The sequence below is a fragment of the Melospiza melodia genome, chromosome 9, assembly GCF_035770615.1.
Source record: "Melospiza melodia melodia isolate bMelMel2 chromosome 9, bMelMel2.pri, whole genome shotgun sequence".
In the NCBI taxonomy this organism is placed as follows: Eukaryota; Metazoa; Chordata; class Aves; order Passeriformes; family Passerellidae; genus Melospiza; species Melospiza melodia.
The window spans coordinates 28,552,892-28,572,615 of record NC_086202.1 but is presented as its reverse complement, the minus strand read 5'-3'; the positions used below and the strand labels follow the sequence as shown (position 1 = coordinate 28,572,615).

The following is a 19,724-nucleotide window of genomic DNA, read 5'->3' as shown; positions in this document are numbered from 1 at the left end:
ACGGAAAATATCATTAAAATTAGAATGAAAATGTCTTTCCTATATTTACAACTCTCTGAGTAGTGTAAAACCAAAACCAATTTTCTCTAGTTTATCAAAGGGTCAGGGGACTTGCAACTTGAGATAGAAAATGTGATCATGTCATTAAGAACACTTGATGTGCTTTGCAACAAAGGATTTAAATGCTTCAAGAGGGAGAAGTAATGCACACTGCCCTCCTGCAATAGATAGCAAAGTGGTAAAGCTGCTTTCTGCATCAATTTCTTTCCCACATGGTTCTGCTCCCTTTCAGGAGGTCCATACAGGAAATATCCAAGCACAAATAGTTTGCATTGGGACCAAATTTATGTGAAGGAGGTCATTTGTTCAGTGTCAGCAGCTGTTGTAAAGTGGCACAAGGTCTTCCCAGAGAAAATTACTGCTTTCAGATTCTTTTTGAACCTTAAAACTGTCATAAACATGGGATGAGAACATATTCAAAAAAATAATGTACTGAAAAGGAGAAAACTGAAGGGCTGGGTGCTGCTCTCTGTGTGCTACAGCACTTCAGAGCTGATTGTGGAGACCCCTGTGAGAAGCTCTGAGCCAGGAGAAGAAAGCTCTTCTGTAAAATCTTGTTCAGTGAGGTTTGTCCTGGTCCTTGGAAAAACATCTCCTTGTAGGAGTTGGAAACAAGTACTAAACTTATACCCATGAAGATAATTGGCTGTTGTTAGAACCTCTCTGTGGTGCCATGGATGGTAAATCCCCTGTGGCCTGGCTGTGCCAGGGCTCAGATCCCGGTGTCTGGGGCAGGAGACTCCATTCCCTAAGGAGAGGAGATGTCCTGGTGGCCCTGGCACAGGGCACGTCTGCACACAGGCTTGGGCTCGGTGCTACCTCAGGACACCCCTGAGCCAGGCAGCCAAGCCAGCCCACAAGATAAACACACACATTAAGCAGGAGGAGTGCAGCAGGAGGATAGAAAGGCAAGAGCACAGATGGTGTGTGGTTATATGGATATTTCCTCAGCTTTGTAAAGAAATTTGGTCCTTGTTCCAGTGACTGCCACAGGTTCCTCTCCTCCCCAAAGTACCACAGTGCAAAGGAAAATCCTTCTAAGTCTTCTCTTCTAATGAGAAAATAAATTTGAATAGGTGTGTAAGACATTTGTGATTTATGACATGTGCCATTCTCTTATATTTTCTATAGGATTCTGATTTGATGCCACAAAGCTGAATGTTATATAACAGAATTGTATTATTTAGTTTCTATAGAGTGCTGTGATCAGTCCTGGCTGTTTTATTGTGTTGCAAGACACTGTGCTGAGAATGGACATTTAGGTGAAATATCCTCTATCTTTCCCTCAATGTAAAAGAAAAAAATACTGGGAAAAAAACCTCCAAAAACAAATCCAGCAAAACCAAAGCAACCCAAAATGTATTGAAAGGTAAAAATATTCTCAGAGTTTGGAAGAACAAATTTGTGTCTGTGCTGAGGAGCTGTGGATTGTGCTGGTAAATTAAATAGTGCATGGTGGGACACAAGCACAGATCATGATCCTGCACAGAAATAGAAGCCAAACAGAGGAGGACTTTTCTAGCAGAGGAAATTAAAACAGCAAGGTGGAAGCTGAGCAGGAATTGACCACTGATTGTGGCTGCTAATATTTGATGGCTTATTCAGAGCATTTTGGTGAAATACAAGTGCAGGGGATATGGTATAACCGATGAGATGTTTCTGATGTCAATGGATCATGATATTAGAAAAGCTAATGGCCTGAATCAGTGGGTTTCAAATGTCACTGGCTACATATTTAGTGAATAGAAATTCAGAAAACAACTTGTAAAAAAATGGTAGGATTTGTTACCATGGACTTTTCATGGCAGAAATGAGAATGAGCAACTGGAGCTTTATAAACCCCCACAAAAATGGATGAGTTAATGCCCAGAAGGCCTCCCTCAGCTGCCCATCATAACTGTGTTTTACATTGGGACTGCTTGCTCACATTTGCTGGATTTATTCTGGATTTTGCTTGTGCCTTCCTATTATATTCCCCAATGTGAGCTTTCTTTCTTTTTGTCCACCTCATTATTTTCTTTTCTGACATGTGGACAGCTTTTCCTTTCTATGAGATTAAGATGGCTGGGAAGAAATATTATGTCTGAATTGACAGCCAGGAATAAGTTGACTACATGGAGTTCTTTGTAGGATATTTTTCCATGGCTCAGAATGGGCTCCAGAGGGGCCTGTGAGAAGCTGGATCTGTCTGGGGTTTGTATTTATTGATGTAAGTTCAGAAAGGAGCATAAACACATTACATCAATTTTGATTAAATGACATCAGCTTCTTCTCTGACCATACTAGCCCCTGAAATTAATAAGCACTTGGCAGAAGAGTAACAAGATTTATATGTACAGAAACTGACTGCAGTGAATGGGGTTAAAAAGCTCTCTGTGGGATCTCATGTCTTGCACAGTTGTATCTGATATGTGCAAATGGAGACTCCTTGCTTTTCCCTGTTTTTCATATAGGAAGGAATATTATCTTTAGGTTTTCAGATAATTCATGTGTTCAGAGTAATGCAGAGTAAATCTAAATCCACTGCTAAGCATACATGTGTTACTGTCTGTATTTCCTTTTGTTTCCAAAAGAAAAGCAGTTCTGGCTATTTATTATGACACAGGAGACTTAAGATACAGGTTATACTTTTGTAACTGCATTTATTGCTATTCTTTCTCAACTTCAGTCACACAAACAGTAGTGATTATTCAGAGTTCTCTGAATGTGATCTAAATGTATAAAGTAGTTGTTAAGTGGCATAAGCTTCACATAATGGTGTAATTTTAAATTTCATGTCCTGGGTTAGTTTATACATTAATAGTTCATAATCTGTCTGTATCAGATTTTCCTGCAGTTCAACAAAAAGTACAAAATAGGAAGTAAGCTCTTGATAAAGAAAATATTCAGGGTCTTGGAGAGTCTGTTTTCATACCCAAAATTCAGGCACATGTGATCACAGGGATCAGTTCTATTGGGCTATAAATACTGTGGGCAGCATCCTTGGGTGGTGTAATTAGCAAAGCTTTGCATGGCCCCCTGGTACAGCTGCCCAGCCCTCTGAGAGCAGCCTGTGGGTGTTTTCTGCTGGTGGCCAGAGGGTAGAAATACCCAATCACAGAAAATGGCATCAGAGGATTCGTGGCAAATCTGTTTTTGATGTTACCTGGCCTGTCCTCAGATATCAGTAGGACTAATCAGTGAGTGCCACGTGGTGCACAGTGATGCTTGGGGGAAGGCCAGGTGTCCTCTGAAAACACATAATTGCTGGTAATGGAACTCTTGGACAATGCTAATTAAAGAGGTGCTTCTGTATGTCACTGAGAATGAGCTCTGAAATTAGACAGCAATTGCTTTAGGTAGGTTTTGATACATGTCCTCTAGATTGGTATTGATTTTGTTTTATATCATTCTGGCTTCTCTGCTGCTGGCAAGATAAAGCTACAGGTATGATGAAAGGTAATATGAGCTGGTCTGCTAGTTACCTGGGAGGAGAGGGAGCAAGATCTGCAAAGTACCTCATAGGTGAGTTCACTGCTATAGGCAGATGTGAAAAAGCCAAATATTGAAGCCTTTCAGGGATATGATTCTCTGAATAGATGTTTGGAAAGAACATAAAAATTAAAGATACATGTGTATTTTTCCTCATCTTGCAATACTGAGAGGAAAAACTGGTTATGAATTAGCGCTGTGTTGAGTCTAGCCTGACTATGGTGTAAACCTGCTGGAAACAGTTTTGTCATCTGTGATGGTATTAAATTGTCTGCAGAGGATCGCTGCAGCTGAGTAGGGGCTCAGTCAGCAGCACCACTTGGGCTGGCACAACACTTGGGCTCATCATGCAGCCCTGTGAGTGCTCTATGATGACTGTGGGGCATCTCTACAGAGATTTTCAGCAGAGCTGATGGGACTCCATGAAACAACTTGTTCTTTAATAACAAAATCAGAGTCTTGGTTCTGTATTTCCAGCTTAGCACTCCTCCTCAGACCAGAGGCCTGTATGAAATCAGCTGATGCTGTTTGAGCAGGGCACCAGGAGTGCTGTAGCCTTCCAAGAGATCTTGGGGTGTGCTCCCTGCTCCAGCAATTCCCTGTGCTGGTGGCAGCTCAGGTATGCACCTGGGCTCCTGAAATGTGATCAAGCTATGGGATTGTAGTGGTTCACAATCTGCACAAAATTGTGTAGCTCCATGACATTTTTCCCTTTAAAAGAGCAGGGATCTGTGCCTTTTGAGTTCAGGGTAGATGTGCCCCCCTCAGTGCAAACTTGGATGTACTATGGGAGTGTGTATGGGGTTTATGCTTATAAGGCTTGAGCCAGGAATGTGCAGTTTGATTGCACACTGAAATATCTTCAGAAAATACGTATATATGCATGCCCTGAAGGTCTGTGCAGGTGCACCAAGTTTTACCCAACCCAAATGAAAGGCATGTTATGGAATTTCCCTGGACTGGATTATGATAACTGTGTCTGCATCTATGCTCAGCTGGAATCTCTTCCTGCATGAGTCTGTCAGTTCATTTTGAGACACACAACAAGATCAGCTGAGTGCTGTTTCCCCCAGGTTCCCTTCTCAGATGATGTCCTAATTAGGTCACAGAGAAAGTCAAAGATGTAGAAGATGGACTGAGTGCTCACCAGTCAGCTCCTACATTGTAACTGCTGTATTTTAGCTTAATTTCTCCTGAGATGTTTGGTGATGTCTTGGAGAATCTTGCCCATAAAAAGGCAGGCTGCTCCTCAAGAAAGCAAGTCGGTGAACACATGAATATTTTGAGCTGCAGCATGTAGCACTCAGTATTTATCACTACAGGAGAGAGCATGTGACTCCTCTCTCACATGGCAGCTCCTTGGTTTATGCCTTACAGACTGGAAAACAGCAGAAGTATCCTGCAGGATCACTTTTGGGGAAAGGGCAAGGCACTGGAGCCATCACCAGTGCTAACATTTTGCTGCAGAATGATTCCTGCCTTTACCCCTCAAGAAAATCCTGTGTGTGGGAAGACAACAGACTTGCTAAAGTGAGAAATTAGTTACTGCCTCACTGCCTAAAGAAAAGTCAGAAGTGTGGCCTCAGAAGGAGCAGTGCAACCTGCCAAGGAAGCATATTTAGCTGCTCCTCAGAGCAGGGGAGCTGAAGGTGCTCATGTGCTCATGGCAGCAAACTCTGTGCATGCAAACAGGTGGGACTCAGTGCACCTCCTTGTGGGTACAGCTCCCGAGGGAGGTGAAGGATGGCTGGAGCCCTTCTGGGTATTGTTTCTTGGCAGGAGCACACATGCTCCAAGAAAAGCAAATTTGCTCAGTATTTTTATGAGTCTCTGAGCTCAGCCGGGTCTGGCAGGGATGATTTGACTTCATCCAGAGAGACAGTAGTGGGGAGATCATTCCAAGTTTCCCTTTATTTGGGCAGTGGAACATGAGTAACTCCTTCCCCGAGCTGGAGGGTGTTGCCCTGGGCTCCTCATCCTGCAGTGTGAGTGTCACACTGTGCCTCTCACATCCTTCCATGGGGCCCAGGGCAGCTCCCTTGTATGGCCTGACTGCACTGCAAAATATAATTGCCTTTGATGCAGCAATTCCAGCACAGGCCCTTTGTGGGATAACAAATAATAATGAAGAAAATAGTCTGGCAATAAATGCTGATCACACCCTATAGGCTTGCACTGAGTTTTTCATTAGGTAGTAGATATTACATGCAAAATAGTAACTTTCCCAGAACCTTAGAGAGCTTAGAGTTCTTTGTAAATGTGTAATTTCCCCTTTAAAATATAGTTTATTTCCCAGTGTAAATTCTTCATTATTCTGTAGTTAGGGTTGAAAGACCTCATCATTTGACTGAGTCAGAAACACCCTGAAAAGAAAACAGTCATTTATTGAGATGAGCAAATTCAGGAAATTGAGGTGAAGGTTCTGCTCTGCAGGTGAACCCAAAGATCTACAAAGCCTGCAGGGATGTGGGTGTGGGGGGTGTGTGTAACTTTCTATACAACTGCAGCTTGGAGAGCTTCACTATTCCTCCTTCTTTTTTACAGCATTTTGATTGTTGTTCTCTCCTGTTCTGCTGAAGCCAGAACTACTTCTGCCCACTTTTGCCTCTCTTCTTTTGCAGACTTACACTGCCTTTAAGGCACACACTGCCAGCTAATGCTGAGCTTATGAACATATAATTTATTTTGAATATGCCTCTCTGTTACATGCAAAACCAAGCTGGATGCTGTGATTCCTGTTTCATGCTCCTTCCTGACCCAGCAGTAATTCTCCTGATGGTACAAACTAAATAAAGAATGGAATTTCTATGCCAATCTATTTGTTAGCCATAAATAGACAATATATTAGTCAAACTTCCAGAAGTGAATAGCAACATATTTCTGAGTCTTGGTATCTCCAAAATGTATGTAGATGTTTGCTTTGGGGATCTCTGGCATTTTTGTCATCAGCTAAGGGCTGTCACGTGATGTTTATGTTGGCTGGAGCAGCACTTGGCAAAAGAGGGTAAGAACAAAAGTGGGTATAAAATGGGCAGCTTTTCTGCAAAGAAAGTGTCTTTTCCTAGACATAGGATTTGCAAAAATATGAATCACTGAAGCTGTTTAGAAGAAAAAAGGAAAAACTGATTTAAAAGCCTTTATTTTCAGAATTTCAGAAATGCATATTCTGATGAATTCAAGATAAAAAGTCCTTCGAAGTTTATCTGTTATTCAGTGGGGAAGTTCAAAGCTCACTTCACACATAGGTGTAGCTTTATTTTCATTGGGACTTCAGGACATGAGAAGTCTGGCATGTCATCTGAATGTGGTGGTGAAATACATCTGGCACTGAGAATTTCAGTGTGCTAAAGAGTGATGTCCTATAGCATTATGGACCTAATTGGCTTGCATGTCACTATTGAAAATAAGGAGGTAACAACTGTTTTAGGTTTTCTCTGTGCCTGGGACTTAGAAGGAAGCAGAGATGCAGGTTCAAGCACCTTTGGCTCTCCCTTGAGAGGGCAGAGTCTCTTTGCCTACTCTGGTCTCACCCCAAGCACATGGATGGGAAGGAGGTGGAAGGAGCTGGACTCAGCCAAGAGGGCCCAAGCCAACATCACTGTTGAAATGAGTGTTTGCCCCTAAAGACAAATCACTTCTGTCTGTTAAAAGAAGAAAAGTTACTGTGAGCCTACTGTAGCTCCTCTCTTGTGTTGCCCAGGAGAAGAGTGGCTCCATTTATCTGACTGGGGCATTGCTCTGAATCAGGCTCCTGAGTTTGCCTGGCCTTTACTTATATGCATGTGTTATTTCTATGCCTGTTTTATGTGAAATTTAATTTTGTTGAATGGTTTCACCACCTTACAGGAAGAGACTCTCCACTTACAGTGATCAGTGTTATCTTTAAAACTAGTGCAAGTTTGGGAGTGAGCTGCAATGTGAAGTGCTTCCCTAAGGGAGATGTAGCAATTGCTGTTCAGCACCAAAGTCCAGACAAATGACAGGAAAGTGATGATGCTTTAAACTTGGCCTCAGTCCAAAGCATCCCTGACTTATAAACTGATCTTCAGTCCTGTTATCTTCCCAGGAGCAACATCAAAACGCTGCAGTGCGTTTGCACAGGGAATGAATTCACAGAGAATTAGACCTTGACTTGGGCACCCACAGATGGAGAAGTCATGTTTGCAAGAGCTCCCTTTCTTGTGGGGTGTGTGCAGGTACCCAGCCCTTTAAATTCTACTCTAGTCAAGCTGTGATGCCTGTCACTGGTATTTTGTGATAAATGCAGTGATTCCTCCATGACACACTTGAAGTGCTGGCTGTGAACCCTGCTTAACCATTCCAACTAAGAGTAAAGCATTCACTTAGGCATTCTGGAATATATTCCTTAAAAAAAACCACTTATTTTTAATGGCACTCTACTTATTGAGCATGTAAATTAAGCTTTTGCTTCCCACATCACCTAGAAGAATACCTTTGATCAGTTGCTGTCCTGCAAATAGAATAGCAATAAAGAACTTTGTATTTGTATGGTCAGAGCAATAGAACTGGAAACAGGAGAAGAAAAAACTCGGTATTTCAGTTTTAAGGTAGGATTTAATTACTAACCATTAAATTTAGGTTTTTCTGCTCATCCTTCTCTCACAAAATGTCCTCTCTGAAGGGGCAGAGGTCCCTGCAGGCTGGCTGTGATGTTCTGATCCCCAGGTAGCTCATGCCATTATCCACATTGGTATATATGTACAAATATAAGAACAGAGCAGGCAGCGTGTGTGAGAGGCAGGGAGGCTGGGATGGGGGAGATGTGCTGCATTGTCAGTGCTGCTGCTAAAGGAAAGCCATTGTCAGGCTGTGATTCCTGGCTGCCACTGCTGCCTGGGAAATGTGTGTCAACACCACGCAGAGGCACAAGCTGCTGCTGGGGGAGGAGGAGGAGGTGCCTCTTTATCCCTGCTCGGCTTGATGCTGGCGCCTCAGAGATGCCTTTGTCACAAACAGGAGTGCTCACAAGGCGTTGTCTGCTTTGCTTTCTCTCCCCCAGCCCAAACAACAACAACAACAACAAAATCCCATCTCTGCTGTGTAGCACTGAGATTGTTTGCTGGTTGGACTTTTTTTTTTTCCTTTTATGCTGCTGTAAGATTTCAGGATGATACAAGAGTGTTGTTCACTGGATTTGAGGGGTGTTGTTGGAGGGGGAATTCCACTGCTGCCTCAAACCCAGCGGTTTGCAATATCCTGAGCTGACCCTGCTGAACGTATTACATCAGGTCAGAAACATTTTGTTGCAGGAGCACAGCAGCCTATTCCTTTCACAGCGATGGTTTCATCTACTGCTTGCTGTTAGCTTAATAACCTCTTCCTACTTGAGCTGTCCATTCTGCCAGATTTTTTTTTTTTTTCATAGAATCCCTTGTGGTTTGGCCATGAACTGAGCATGTAAGAGAGCACTAAACAAGAAAACCTCCACACAGCTAGCTGGGCAACCCTATTTAAGTAAAAAACCCCTGCATTTCATGAGCCAATTACACACAGCAAATATTAAAAGGACAGAATGCCAAATACTTGTCTGCAAACCTAAGCCTCTATTAACAGCACAGTTACAGTTATAAATGATCATGATCTGAGCCTCACAATCTACCTGCACCCCTGCCTGAATCCTGGGTGCTGCTGGCTGGGCTTTGTGAGTGTTGTAGGACTAATCCCTGTGGTTTCTTGATTATGAGCATGTGCAGAGCAGCCCAAGGTAGAGCCGTGCATGCAGAGCGAGCACACAGACGTGCCTCGCAATGCCATGTTTGTGCATGTGTTCCTACAACTGAGGAGGATACAGGGAGCCTGCCTGCCTTGCTGATTTATCTGATGTTTTCTTGTTTCTGTTTCAGCATTCAGGATAAGTCCTTCAACACGACAGCTTTAGCAGAGTAAGTGAACACTTTAAAGATGTCCTTATTTTTAAACAGGAATGATGAGTTTAGTTACCGTACAGGATAATTGTAAGTGGTATGTGAGAAGTCCCAAGCTATCTGTCATATATTTGGATTGAGTTTTCTGTAATCTAAATATATTATTGCCTGTATGGGAAGGATTGCATAAAGCAGCTGCTTTTAAATGCTCTGTGACTATTTAGCAGTGAAATCCCTTTTTTGGGAGAATATGTGCTGGGTGCACATCACAAATGTTTAAGTGCATGATTTGCAGTGTCGGATGAACCTCCTGTCAAAATATTGCTCATTTCTGATACTGATGATCCTGTCAAACACAAGCATGTCTGTTTTCTAAGGACACATGGTCTGTACTTACCACAAGCATTGTTAGGAAACAAAAAATCATTAGGAAATATTTTGAAAAATCCCTATACATTATTTAGACAGGCCAAGTACCAAAATTGTAATTTCTTTGTTATCAATTCCACAAACTCCTTAGATGGCCTTTTGTATATATCATAATCAAAAGGATGTATATGTTGATTTTTCTGGTTGTTTTACAGAGACAGCAGAACAAGGGAGGACATTAGAAAGTTAGGAAGGCAAACCCCCTAGGAACTATTGCAAATGAAATGGTCTTTGTCTTATTTTAGTCTAAACCACTTCAATATTGGTGTTCTGTGCATTTTTACTTTGCATGCTTTTGATTGTTTCAAAAGCTTTTGGGGAAGATTCTGCAGCAGTAAGGAGCCAAGCTGTTTTTCAGGAGGAAAATGATGTATGGATTTGTTTGTGTATTAGGTGAGCTTTACACTGTTAAAATGCACATAATGTAAAACATCTCAGCTGTGGGACAGGGGACACTCTGAAAGCAGGCCAAGTTGTAATCATCTGAGCCATCTCTAAGTGCTGTCATAACCTCTGCAGGAGAAGTAATATTTCAATGGGATCTAAAGAATTTCCCTCTCTTATACTGCTTTGCTTTATTTGCTTATATTTCCTTGCTTTATTTAATATTTGAATTTAGTCACACTTTTTGGGGCAGATAGGGAAAGATTAAACTGAAGCTAATAAATCATGGAGGGATTTTTGTTTGCTTGCATGCTTGTTTGTTTTCATTTCTTGTGTTCCTGTTAGTTATGTGATGAATTTTGGTCTGTAAAATTATGGGTTGCTCCCCCTTCACAGAAAAATAGCCAGATTACAGAAATTATATTTTCATGTTTTTTCCTTCCCTTTCCTCTGTCCCGAAGTACATCCATTGTTTCCTGCAGAGATTCCCCTGGAGCAGTCCCTAAGCCTGCCTCCCCCCTGAGGTTTCTGGGATCCAGAGGTGATGGCTTTCTCTGTGGGGCTTCATGTTAAACCAGGAGGGTATAAAATCTGAGAGTGTGGTACCAGCCCTGCCCTTGGAGAGATGGAGAGGGGTTGGATCTCCCCCATTTCAGCTGCTTTTGGTTCTTGTTTGTGGGACTTCATGTTTCATCTTATATTTCCAAACAAAGGGGTAGAAACGTGCTTTTAGAAAACAAAGGGAGTGAACAATGGTATCTGAAAAGCATTGTCCCATTGAACAAACTTGGTTCCCTAAGTCTCATTCTTCCCTAAATCTCATTTGGAGCTGTCCCCCAACACCTGCTTTTGAGAGCTGCTGAGGATACACAATTCTTACTGATTTCAGCACTTATTGCTTGTGTTGACCATGTCTGAAAACAGATGAAAATAGATTTACTTTTATTTAGCAGAAGAAAGAGTTTGCCATGCACATCTAGACATCCTCATTTAACAATTTCTGTCTTTATTTGTGACAAAGGCAAAGCCAGGGCTTCCTGAATAAAATCGAGGCAGTGGTAAAGCACCTTCAGGAACATTTCTCCAGACAAGGAGAGTGCCTGGGGGTGCCAAGCTCCTAGCAAGCCATGCATGCAGCCTGGTTTGGGACTGCTCACGTGAGCTCCTCAAAGGTCAAGTCAGTAAAAGGGAGCAGAGCTCACTCTGGTCTGAAATGGCTCCTGTGGGAAGGTGAAAATGGTAGGGAGTTAAAGAAGCTGGTGCCATTAACCCAGAGCCCCTGGAAGGAGCACAGAGACAGACTAGCCAGAGTGAGAGCAGCACTCCATCCAGGCTGGGATCCTATCTCTGACCTGACTCTGGCCCGTGCCATAACATCAATAATGCATGTTCTTACTTATGAGAGATATCCATCAGTCAGTAGCTCGATTGGGCACTGAAGGGATGATTCACATCACTGCTTTGGTTGAAAGACAGCTCCTACCCAATGTAAGCCTCAACCCATTTGGATTTCTGACCTGAAGCTGCTGTGGAACATTCTCTATTGGTTTAGGAGTGAGGAAGATGCTGCTGCAGTTTTTTGTTGGTGAAAAGTCTCTCTGTCTCTCTGCTGCACGGCCACAAACTATCAAAAAATGTACCAAACTCTTGAATATCACCCTATTATATACAGCTAAAGATAAACAATAAGATTTACAAGTTACTGATGAGACGAAAGGAAGGTGTGCATGATTGTTTTGATATGTGCAGGCAGGTGGCATGAACACAGAAGACACATTTCTTTAAGAAATCATGGTAAAAACACTCCATGCTTTAATGATGGGTATTTGCATTGCATGACAAATTCATCTTTTTAAAGGTCCTGTTATGGTCCTAGTCTCAAACATTGTCCTCTTTGAGTGAGCTCTCAGCCTCCTGGTTATTATTTATTCTTGCACAGACAAAAATTTTGGTGGGAAATTTTGGAGTGTATTGCTTCTGAACTTCCTCAGGATCTTTTAAATTTCATGATGGTCGTTGTATTCTCTGACTCATTATTGCTTCTCTTTACTATGTGCTGCCATCCAGTTACTAAAATACATTTTGTCACACTCACTTATGTTGTTTATAAGTTGTAGAAGTCATATTTTATGACTTCTATCAGCTGCTGGGTGCTGAGTTAGGAGCTCTTCCTCTCAAGATCACCTCCTTACAGCCAGCCCAGCTCTCCCAGTTCAGGAAAGTGCTCCTTAACTGGACTTGACTTGGGCACTGGACTTGCGCTCAGCCATCCATTGTCCCTCCAGAGAGCGTTCCCCATTGCCAAGGTGGTCTTTCAGGAGGGTGCCTAGTGAGGTGACTGGTGAGAGGAGAGGGAGAAAAACTGGCGGCAGAGCTGCTTCCTCCCACCTCCTCTCTCTGAGGCACACCCAGGAGGGAGAATTTGTCCCTTTAGGGGATTCCTGGACTTTGCTGGCCATGGCTTGGCCCGTGGTGCACCTGGTGACACCTTCTCCTGTGTCTGTGCTGGGAGCTCTGTCCATCCAGCTCTGACCTTGGCACTGCCTCCTCACATAATGCATTTTCTTTCTGTTGTTTCGTCCCTCTGAAATATTCCTTCTAGTTCTAGAGCCAGGTTCCTGCTTCCTTTCACACTGGGCTTCCTTATTCAAACCCCCAGTGTGTCCTTGCTGCTTCCTGTGAAGCAGTCAGGTATTGGGCAGAGGGGAAGGTGTGACTGGCATCCAGAGGTAACCAGATTTCTACAGTGAATTTTTCCATTTTGCACATCAAGCCTGGTCTTCCACCCATCATCCCACTTTGCCATGTGGGGAAAGCTGCACTCACTGCAGGAATATTGTGTGATTAGGGTGATCTGCCGCTGTAGTTCTCTGCTCCAGTTGTGAGCAGCAAATGCTTTCATGCATATGCTGATGTATTCAGGAAGTGTAAACACTTGAGTGGCCCTTTAAATATTTTCTGCTGCAGTCTGACTTTTGATATAGACACCAGCAGAAGACTGGTGGGGAAGAGGAATATATTAAACCCTTGCCATCAAATTGCAATGCAGAGCTATGAATGTGTCACTTAATGTACTCTCTTCTAAGTGGGGCAGTTCTTCTCAAAATTTAGCAAGTCAGCAGAAGTACAGGCTGCTTCCCCCATAATGAAGAGATTCCTCTGCCAGAAAACTTCAAGGGATCAAGGCCTCCTTAGTGTCTGTGCCCTGTGAGTATTAACTGAGGGTGAGGAGAGGGCCCTGACTTTACCCCAGCAATACCAGGTTCTGTGTTTGCATATTTTGGGAGTGCATGCTTATAGATGCATGTTTATCTGAAGAAAGGCTGCTCATGGGCTTTGCAGGTTAAATCATCCTTCAAAGTTCAGCCATGCAGCCACAGTGTCACGTTCAGCTCTTAGTGGTTGTGGTTTAGCATATTTATCCAGACTTCTCTTCTGATTAGGCAGCCTTGGGACAATTCTTTTGTTTGTGACTTAAAGGAAGTAATTCATTATGGCTGTTCAGGCTTCTTAAAAAATACTGCTAGTTCACTTTTTAAGACTAACTCTCACTTCATAATTTAGTTGGGGATTCTTTTTCCTGCTGCATAAAGGGTGACTGGTCTATCACAGTTAATATTTTTGTGAGTTTGTGAGAAAACATCCTTAGTTGTGTCTAATTATTTTTGAGGTTGATGTGAAGTATACTATAAGCAATTAGAATACAGAGTTTCTTGTAATTTTCCCATGATTTTTATGGTAACATCTGAATTCCTTGTAATTATTTCCATTTGTCTGAACATGATATACCAAATTGTGCATACTTAATGTCTCAAATCTTCTTCTTCCTCTGAGATTTGGACTATCATGGAGCAGTTATGGCATTAAATGACCCTGACTAAAGCGTGAGGAGAAGAAGAAATGTGTTTATAGTTTGAGCTGCACTGTAATGTTATTAAAAGCTAAGTTTCTGCAGCTGGCAGAGAACCAATAATTATCTTGTGCTCATTTTCAAGGTGTGACAGGTATTCAGACTCTGTGCATGAAGATCAAGCAGGCAGCTCCAGTCCCAGGTACTCTCCTACAAACTTTGTCTGAAATCCATTGGGAGCAATTGAAACTGTGACTGCTTCTGCATTAGAAAAAAGCCTTTATTCTCAAGGGAATGCAGAATTTCTAGGGTATTACCTGCAAAAGCTGTTAGTATTTCTGGGAATACATATTTATCTTGTGCACTTTTGTGTGATCAATATGGAGATTATTTACTGTTGCTATTATATATGTAAATATGTTATGGTTTATATTCTTAACTTCACATCATACTCCTGTCATTTAGAGGCAGCTGTGGTGTTTATACACTGAATTTTACTGTACAGCAGCTGGTGCAAAGCAGTAGTAAGCAGAGTTTTGCAACTGTGCAAGGATATGCTGATTGCTGTGTGTATCTGGTAAAAAGAAATCCTTTAAATTGTAATTTAACTGTAGTATTCTTGAGGCATGCCTCTCTCATGGCTATGTTAGTACATATTGATTGCTAAGGTATGCAATTTAACCTTTCAGGAAGATCTTAAAATCAGAGGATACCTTAAAATTAGCAGCACTGGTGCACATTGTTGGGGTGCTTGTGGGCTATAAAGCTGTAACTATAACAACTGCCTTGGAGCACACTTGCAGAAAGCATGGGCAGCAATGGTGTTCAGCTCCACAGGCACCCTGCAAGCATCCATCTGGATGCTGATGGGCCACAGATGGAAAGTGAGTTTGGCAGCTCAAAATCCTTAGGAGAAAACATTGAACCAGCAAGTTATGCTTTCTGGAAAAAAAGAAATGAATTTCAGAGGGACTTAATTCAATAGCCCTTGACTCCCTCAGCCGTGGAAGTTTCACATCAGGAGAGAGGTCACTCCCAGCTGACCATTAGAATGCTGCCAGCTGGAGCTGACATCTGAACTCCCAAGCTGCAGCCAGGGGTTTTGGAGCAGCCCTGCCTCCTGCACTGCGGTAACCTCGCGGTGCCACCGAGGTGCTCCCTGTGGAAGGCATGAGAGCAGGCTGAGGCTGGAGGCACTGGCTGTGGGTGACACTAGCAAGTGTCCTTGGACAGAGCTTGCACATTGTAGTCTGGGTGGGGATTGAAAATATCTGCCCCAGGTCCCAGATTAAGCATCCCTGAGTAACACTGTATTTTAAACCATCAGGTGTCTCTTACACAGGGGGATGTTTTCTCCAAACACATCCCTGGCTGTTCAGACCTTGCTTTGAGTGGCTTCCTCCTTCCCTCTGTGCAATGGCCCTCAAAGCTAGAGACCAACAGAAGGGAAGTGTGCTGTTGAGAGGAATTATTGTCTGTGATGATATTTTGTGAGGTTACTGCAAATCATTGGGTGGGGGAAGTCTTCTGCATGAAAAAAAGAGTTTCAGATTTTATCTGGGGAATGGGAACTGTAGGTCTGGAGCCCAAGAGTGCCTCTAAAGCTAGCATTTAAGTAGCTTCCCAGTTGAGTGTGTAATAATGCTAACTTAGATCTATAACTGATGTGTAGACCACTAAATTTAGTAAAAGCTATATGCCATAAATAGCTAAGAACTTGTTGCTCTTCTTCCCTCATAATGTTTTGACAGATGTCTGAAATCCTGCCTGATGCATTTCAATTTTATTTTCTTACAGAGACGATGATAACAAAGAAAATTACCCGGACAACTCTGCTGTCTTAGAGGAAAGGCAGCTGCCTTTGCAAGACACCCAGCAGCACAAGCAGCAGGTTTTAACTGACTGTGCTCTAAAGCCTGAAATGGGCAACTTAAAGCTGAGGAAACCTAAGCCCATTGCAAAGCTGGAAAATGGAAAAAGCCACGAGGAAAGTCAGGTAAAAAATTAAACTTACCAGGGGGAAGCTTGTGGCACAATGCCTAAGCAAGTTTTGAAATGCAAAGAGGGACTCCCTCGTAATTCATGGTGAGATTTGAGACCCCACAGTAATCTACCCTGATTTCCAAGGACCTGCAGTCTGCAACCCTCCTGTAATAACAGTTTCTTTCTGCTAGGGAATTGCAGAGGGTTGTGCTGCAACTGCTTTCAGAAGCGAGTGGAGAGCATAGCTGAAGATGTGCAAATATTTATTTAGACAGTTTCTGTTTTGTTTATTTGATCAATGATCTCCTTTACTGTATTTTGGCTGCAAATAGAGGGATTTCACTGTTTTCCTTCATCTTAATTTCTGTTTTTCTCATATTTAAATAGTAAGACCATAGCAGTGGAGTAGCACACTGGTAGCAGGGCTATCCCCCACCATCTTCCTAGGTGGAGCTGGGGGAGCAGAACTGTAAATTTTGTAAAAGGTGCTAAGGAAGACTAGAAATGAGGAAACTTCTGCTGCTGCCTCTGGTGGTACATTTGCTCTGTTGACTCTAGAATTCCACCTCTCAGCAGCTGCTGAAAATGCCTCTGGTGCTTCCCAAGTTGTGTTGGATGTGCAGTGTAAGGGGTTGAGCTCTGCTGCAGATTTAACCCCTCAGCTGGAAATATTCTCATATCCAAGATAGTTAATATTAATGTTGGTAGATTTGTTGGTCTGCAGTAGGCACAAGGCCTGACATCTGCAAATACAGATGTCTGTATTTACATAAAATTGTGCATATACAAATACAGATGTCTGTATTTCCATATCTTGGCTGTATAATGTATTTGGCTACTTTTTGTCTCTCCTCTCTTCTTCCTCGTGGATAGAAATTTGCAGAGCTCTTTCTGAAGTACTTCAAGCCTGTCATAGACTAGGAATTATTTTGGACCAAGTTTAGAATAGGATTTCATAATATTATACAGAATGTCTTACCTTCTAAGTGAGAACTTTTTGAAGTTCCTTTTTGAAGGTCCTTTTTGAATCCCTGAAGGAAAATGAAAACCAAATGGCAAATGGTATTATCACAGTCTCTTTTGGAATACCAATGTCAAACTCTTGCCCTAAAATTCCTGCCTGTTCTTCTGGAGCTGATTCAGAAATAAAGCAATAACTGGGAGGTTTTTTTGCCACTTCACTGCTTCCTAGGAAATATTATTTACCCTTCAGAGAGATGAGGTGTGCGTGTTTATCAGCTGAACAGAAAAATATGATGAGAATTTTGCTCTGTGAAGAGCAAGTGGAGGCAGATTAGGAAAAGGAATCATGAAGAAGGCATAAATGGGGCAAGGTTTGTCTCAGAGGTCATCTGTTGCTTTTTCAGCCTCTTCCAAGCCCCCTGTGTGTGTCCTGCCTGTACCTCTCACCCAGTGAGAGCCAGCACAGCACAGACTTGCTGCTCTGTGGCATTTTACATGGTCCAGAGGGGTTAACTGGAAATGGTGAAATTCTTTCATGGGAAACTTTTTGAGTATATAATTAGGCTGCCATAAAACACCAGCATGACTTAAGTATGCAGCCTCTGGAAGGAAAAACAGTGCCAGGCAGATAATTTTCACATGTCTCAAGGGCTTGAATGAGGAGAGACAGAAGTGGTGAAACACTGTAACTGCATGAACCTTCCCTGGTGAAACCCCTTGCCACCAAGCCTCTGGATGGGGTAAATTATGTATTCCCAAGGAGCTGACAAACAGCATTTATGAAAGAAAAGCAGGATGCACTGCACATGGTGATTGAACTGTTCATCCTTGCTTTCCTGGGATTATTGGCAGAGTGCTTTCTCAGCAGTCTCCTCGCTTCCCCAGCTGACTTCTCTGTGGCATCAGAAAGAGTGACACCAGAGCAGTGACACAATCTCTGTTAAAGGTGTTGCTCTGATAAGCCAAGGAACCCTTTGCTATTCCCTCTTATGTGTTATAAGCCCATAAGATTCTTTTAAAGAAAATTGTCCCCTTAAAATTAGAAGAGGCTGTTGGGAGATAAGTTTGCTGTGTGTGTTGGAAGGATTAATGGGAACCATTTTTGTGTGCCTTTCTAGTTGTGAGAATCCAAGGGGTTTCCACTGTAGAAAGATCACTGAGAGGGAACAGACAGCTGTGATCAAGTAGAGGGAAGATGGGATTTTGAGCTTCACAAGGCTCTCAGCTGAAGTGTGATTCCTGTGCCTCTGATATTTTTGGCACAATTGTAGCCCTGTAGTCATGTGCCTTTGGTCTTCATGAAGAAAAGGTTATTAGATTTACACTGATGATTAAAAAACCCAAGTGTAATAAAAGAACAGCATCAGGTGACTTCAATTGACCACTTATCAGATAGCAAAATGTCAGCAGGATAAAGCCGTACTTTGCATGTTGCCTGCAGTTATTTCCCTGGGGGCAGGAGCTGGCTCTGGAGGCAGCTGTAACCTTTCCAAACAGAACATGGGAAGAGAGGAGGCTGCTGGAATGTGACTCCACCACTGTATTCCAGCTATTTGGTTTCATCTTTTCCACGGTTCCATCAGCTTCTTTATCAATTCTGCAGCACTCATCTATAGGAAATCAAATTAATTAGGATTTATTTGACTTCAAGAGGTGAGGAAGCATATGCCCAGAACATACTCCAGGGAGTCAGTGTGGGAACAGATGGTGAGGAACAGAAAGTCTGCTTTCCTTGCCCAATCCTTTCTCCTGTCACTCACCTTTGGTGCACAGTCACGAGTATGGATTCTGAATGAGTCACCCTCAAACTCCTTATTGATACAGGGACATATTTACAAAAGAACACCAAACTTCCTAGCCAATAGGCAGAACCAATAAAATTTCAGTTTTAAAGTCTTATTATTAAGGTAAATGGCTATAAAAATGGTGGCCTGACAATCAGTGCCTAAAGATGACAACGCTGAAAACTGCTGAGTAAAGTTTTGCATTTTGAGTATAAATGAAGCGTGCAAATTTCTTGCATGTCAAAGAACTTCCAATAATTTGACATTAAAATTGAAATGATTTTAAGTGCCCAGTAATTAAAATGATTTTAAGTGTCCAGTAATCAAAAAGCCAGAGCTGATATTGGCACATCAGCAGCAAAAACACATGAACACATCAGGCAGTCTGGAAGTTCTGCTTTGGTTTCTAGGTATACTCTGTTTATATTTATTATGATGAAATTTCACTGTAGAAGTCACCCTCTTTAGTGAAAAGAAACAAAAATGCAGTAGAAGATGGGGCTCTGCTGTAGGTGCCTGTGGCACATCAGGATTTCACTGCTCTTTAAAAACAGATTCCATCAACGCTGTTTCCCTAGTGTTACTTGTTAACACCCTAATGACATGATTTTTGAGCAGCAACAAAGACATAAAAGAGAAAAAATAATACAGAAACAACCCAAATCCACCCAAGTCCTCTAACATCAGGCCTGCAAGCAAGGGCTTATGGCCAGTGCTCCTGTCCTCAGCCTTCCCCTCCATCCAGCAGAAATTGCTGTGTACTCTCTGCCCTGCAAGTTCCCATCTGAAGTGTCCTACCCAAACTTTTGCATCCATGCATCCAGGCAAGCTTTGACACTGGAGCAAAGTCAGGTACATTGCTTTAGCAGGGAAGGGAGCTCTGTTGTTTTGCAGAGTGAATTGTATTTTATTTTT

The 19,724-nt window shown here is 42.4% G+C and overlaps 1 protein-coding gene across 1 annotated transcript in view; it reads left to right on the top strand.

The window, feature by feature from the left end:
• FAM13C (family with sequence similarity 13 member C) overlaps positions 1-19,724 on the top strand; it is a 124,713-nt gene that overhangs the window by 67,019 nt on the left and 37,970 nt on the right. The window contains exons 7-9 of the mRNA XM_063164013.1: positions 9,396-9,434; positions 14,225-14,281; positions 15,877-16,075. Of these exons, the coding sequence (XP_063020083.1) occupies positions 9,396-9,434; positions 14,225-14,281; positions 15,877-16,075 (295 nt within the window). The remainder of the gene's footprint in view (positions 1-9,395; positions 9,435-14,224; positions 14,282-15,876; positions 16,076-19,724) is intronic.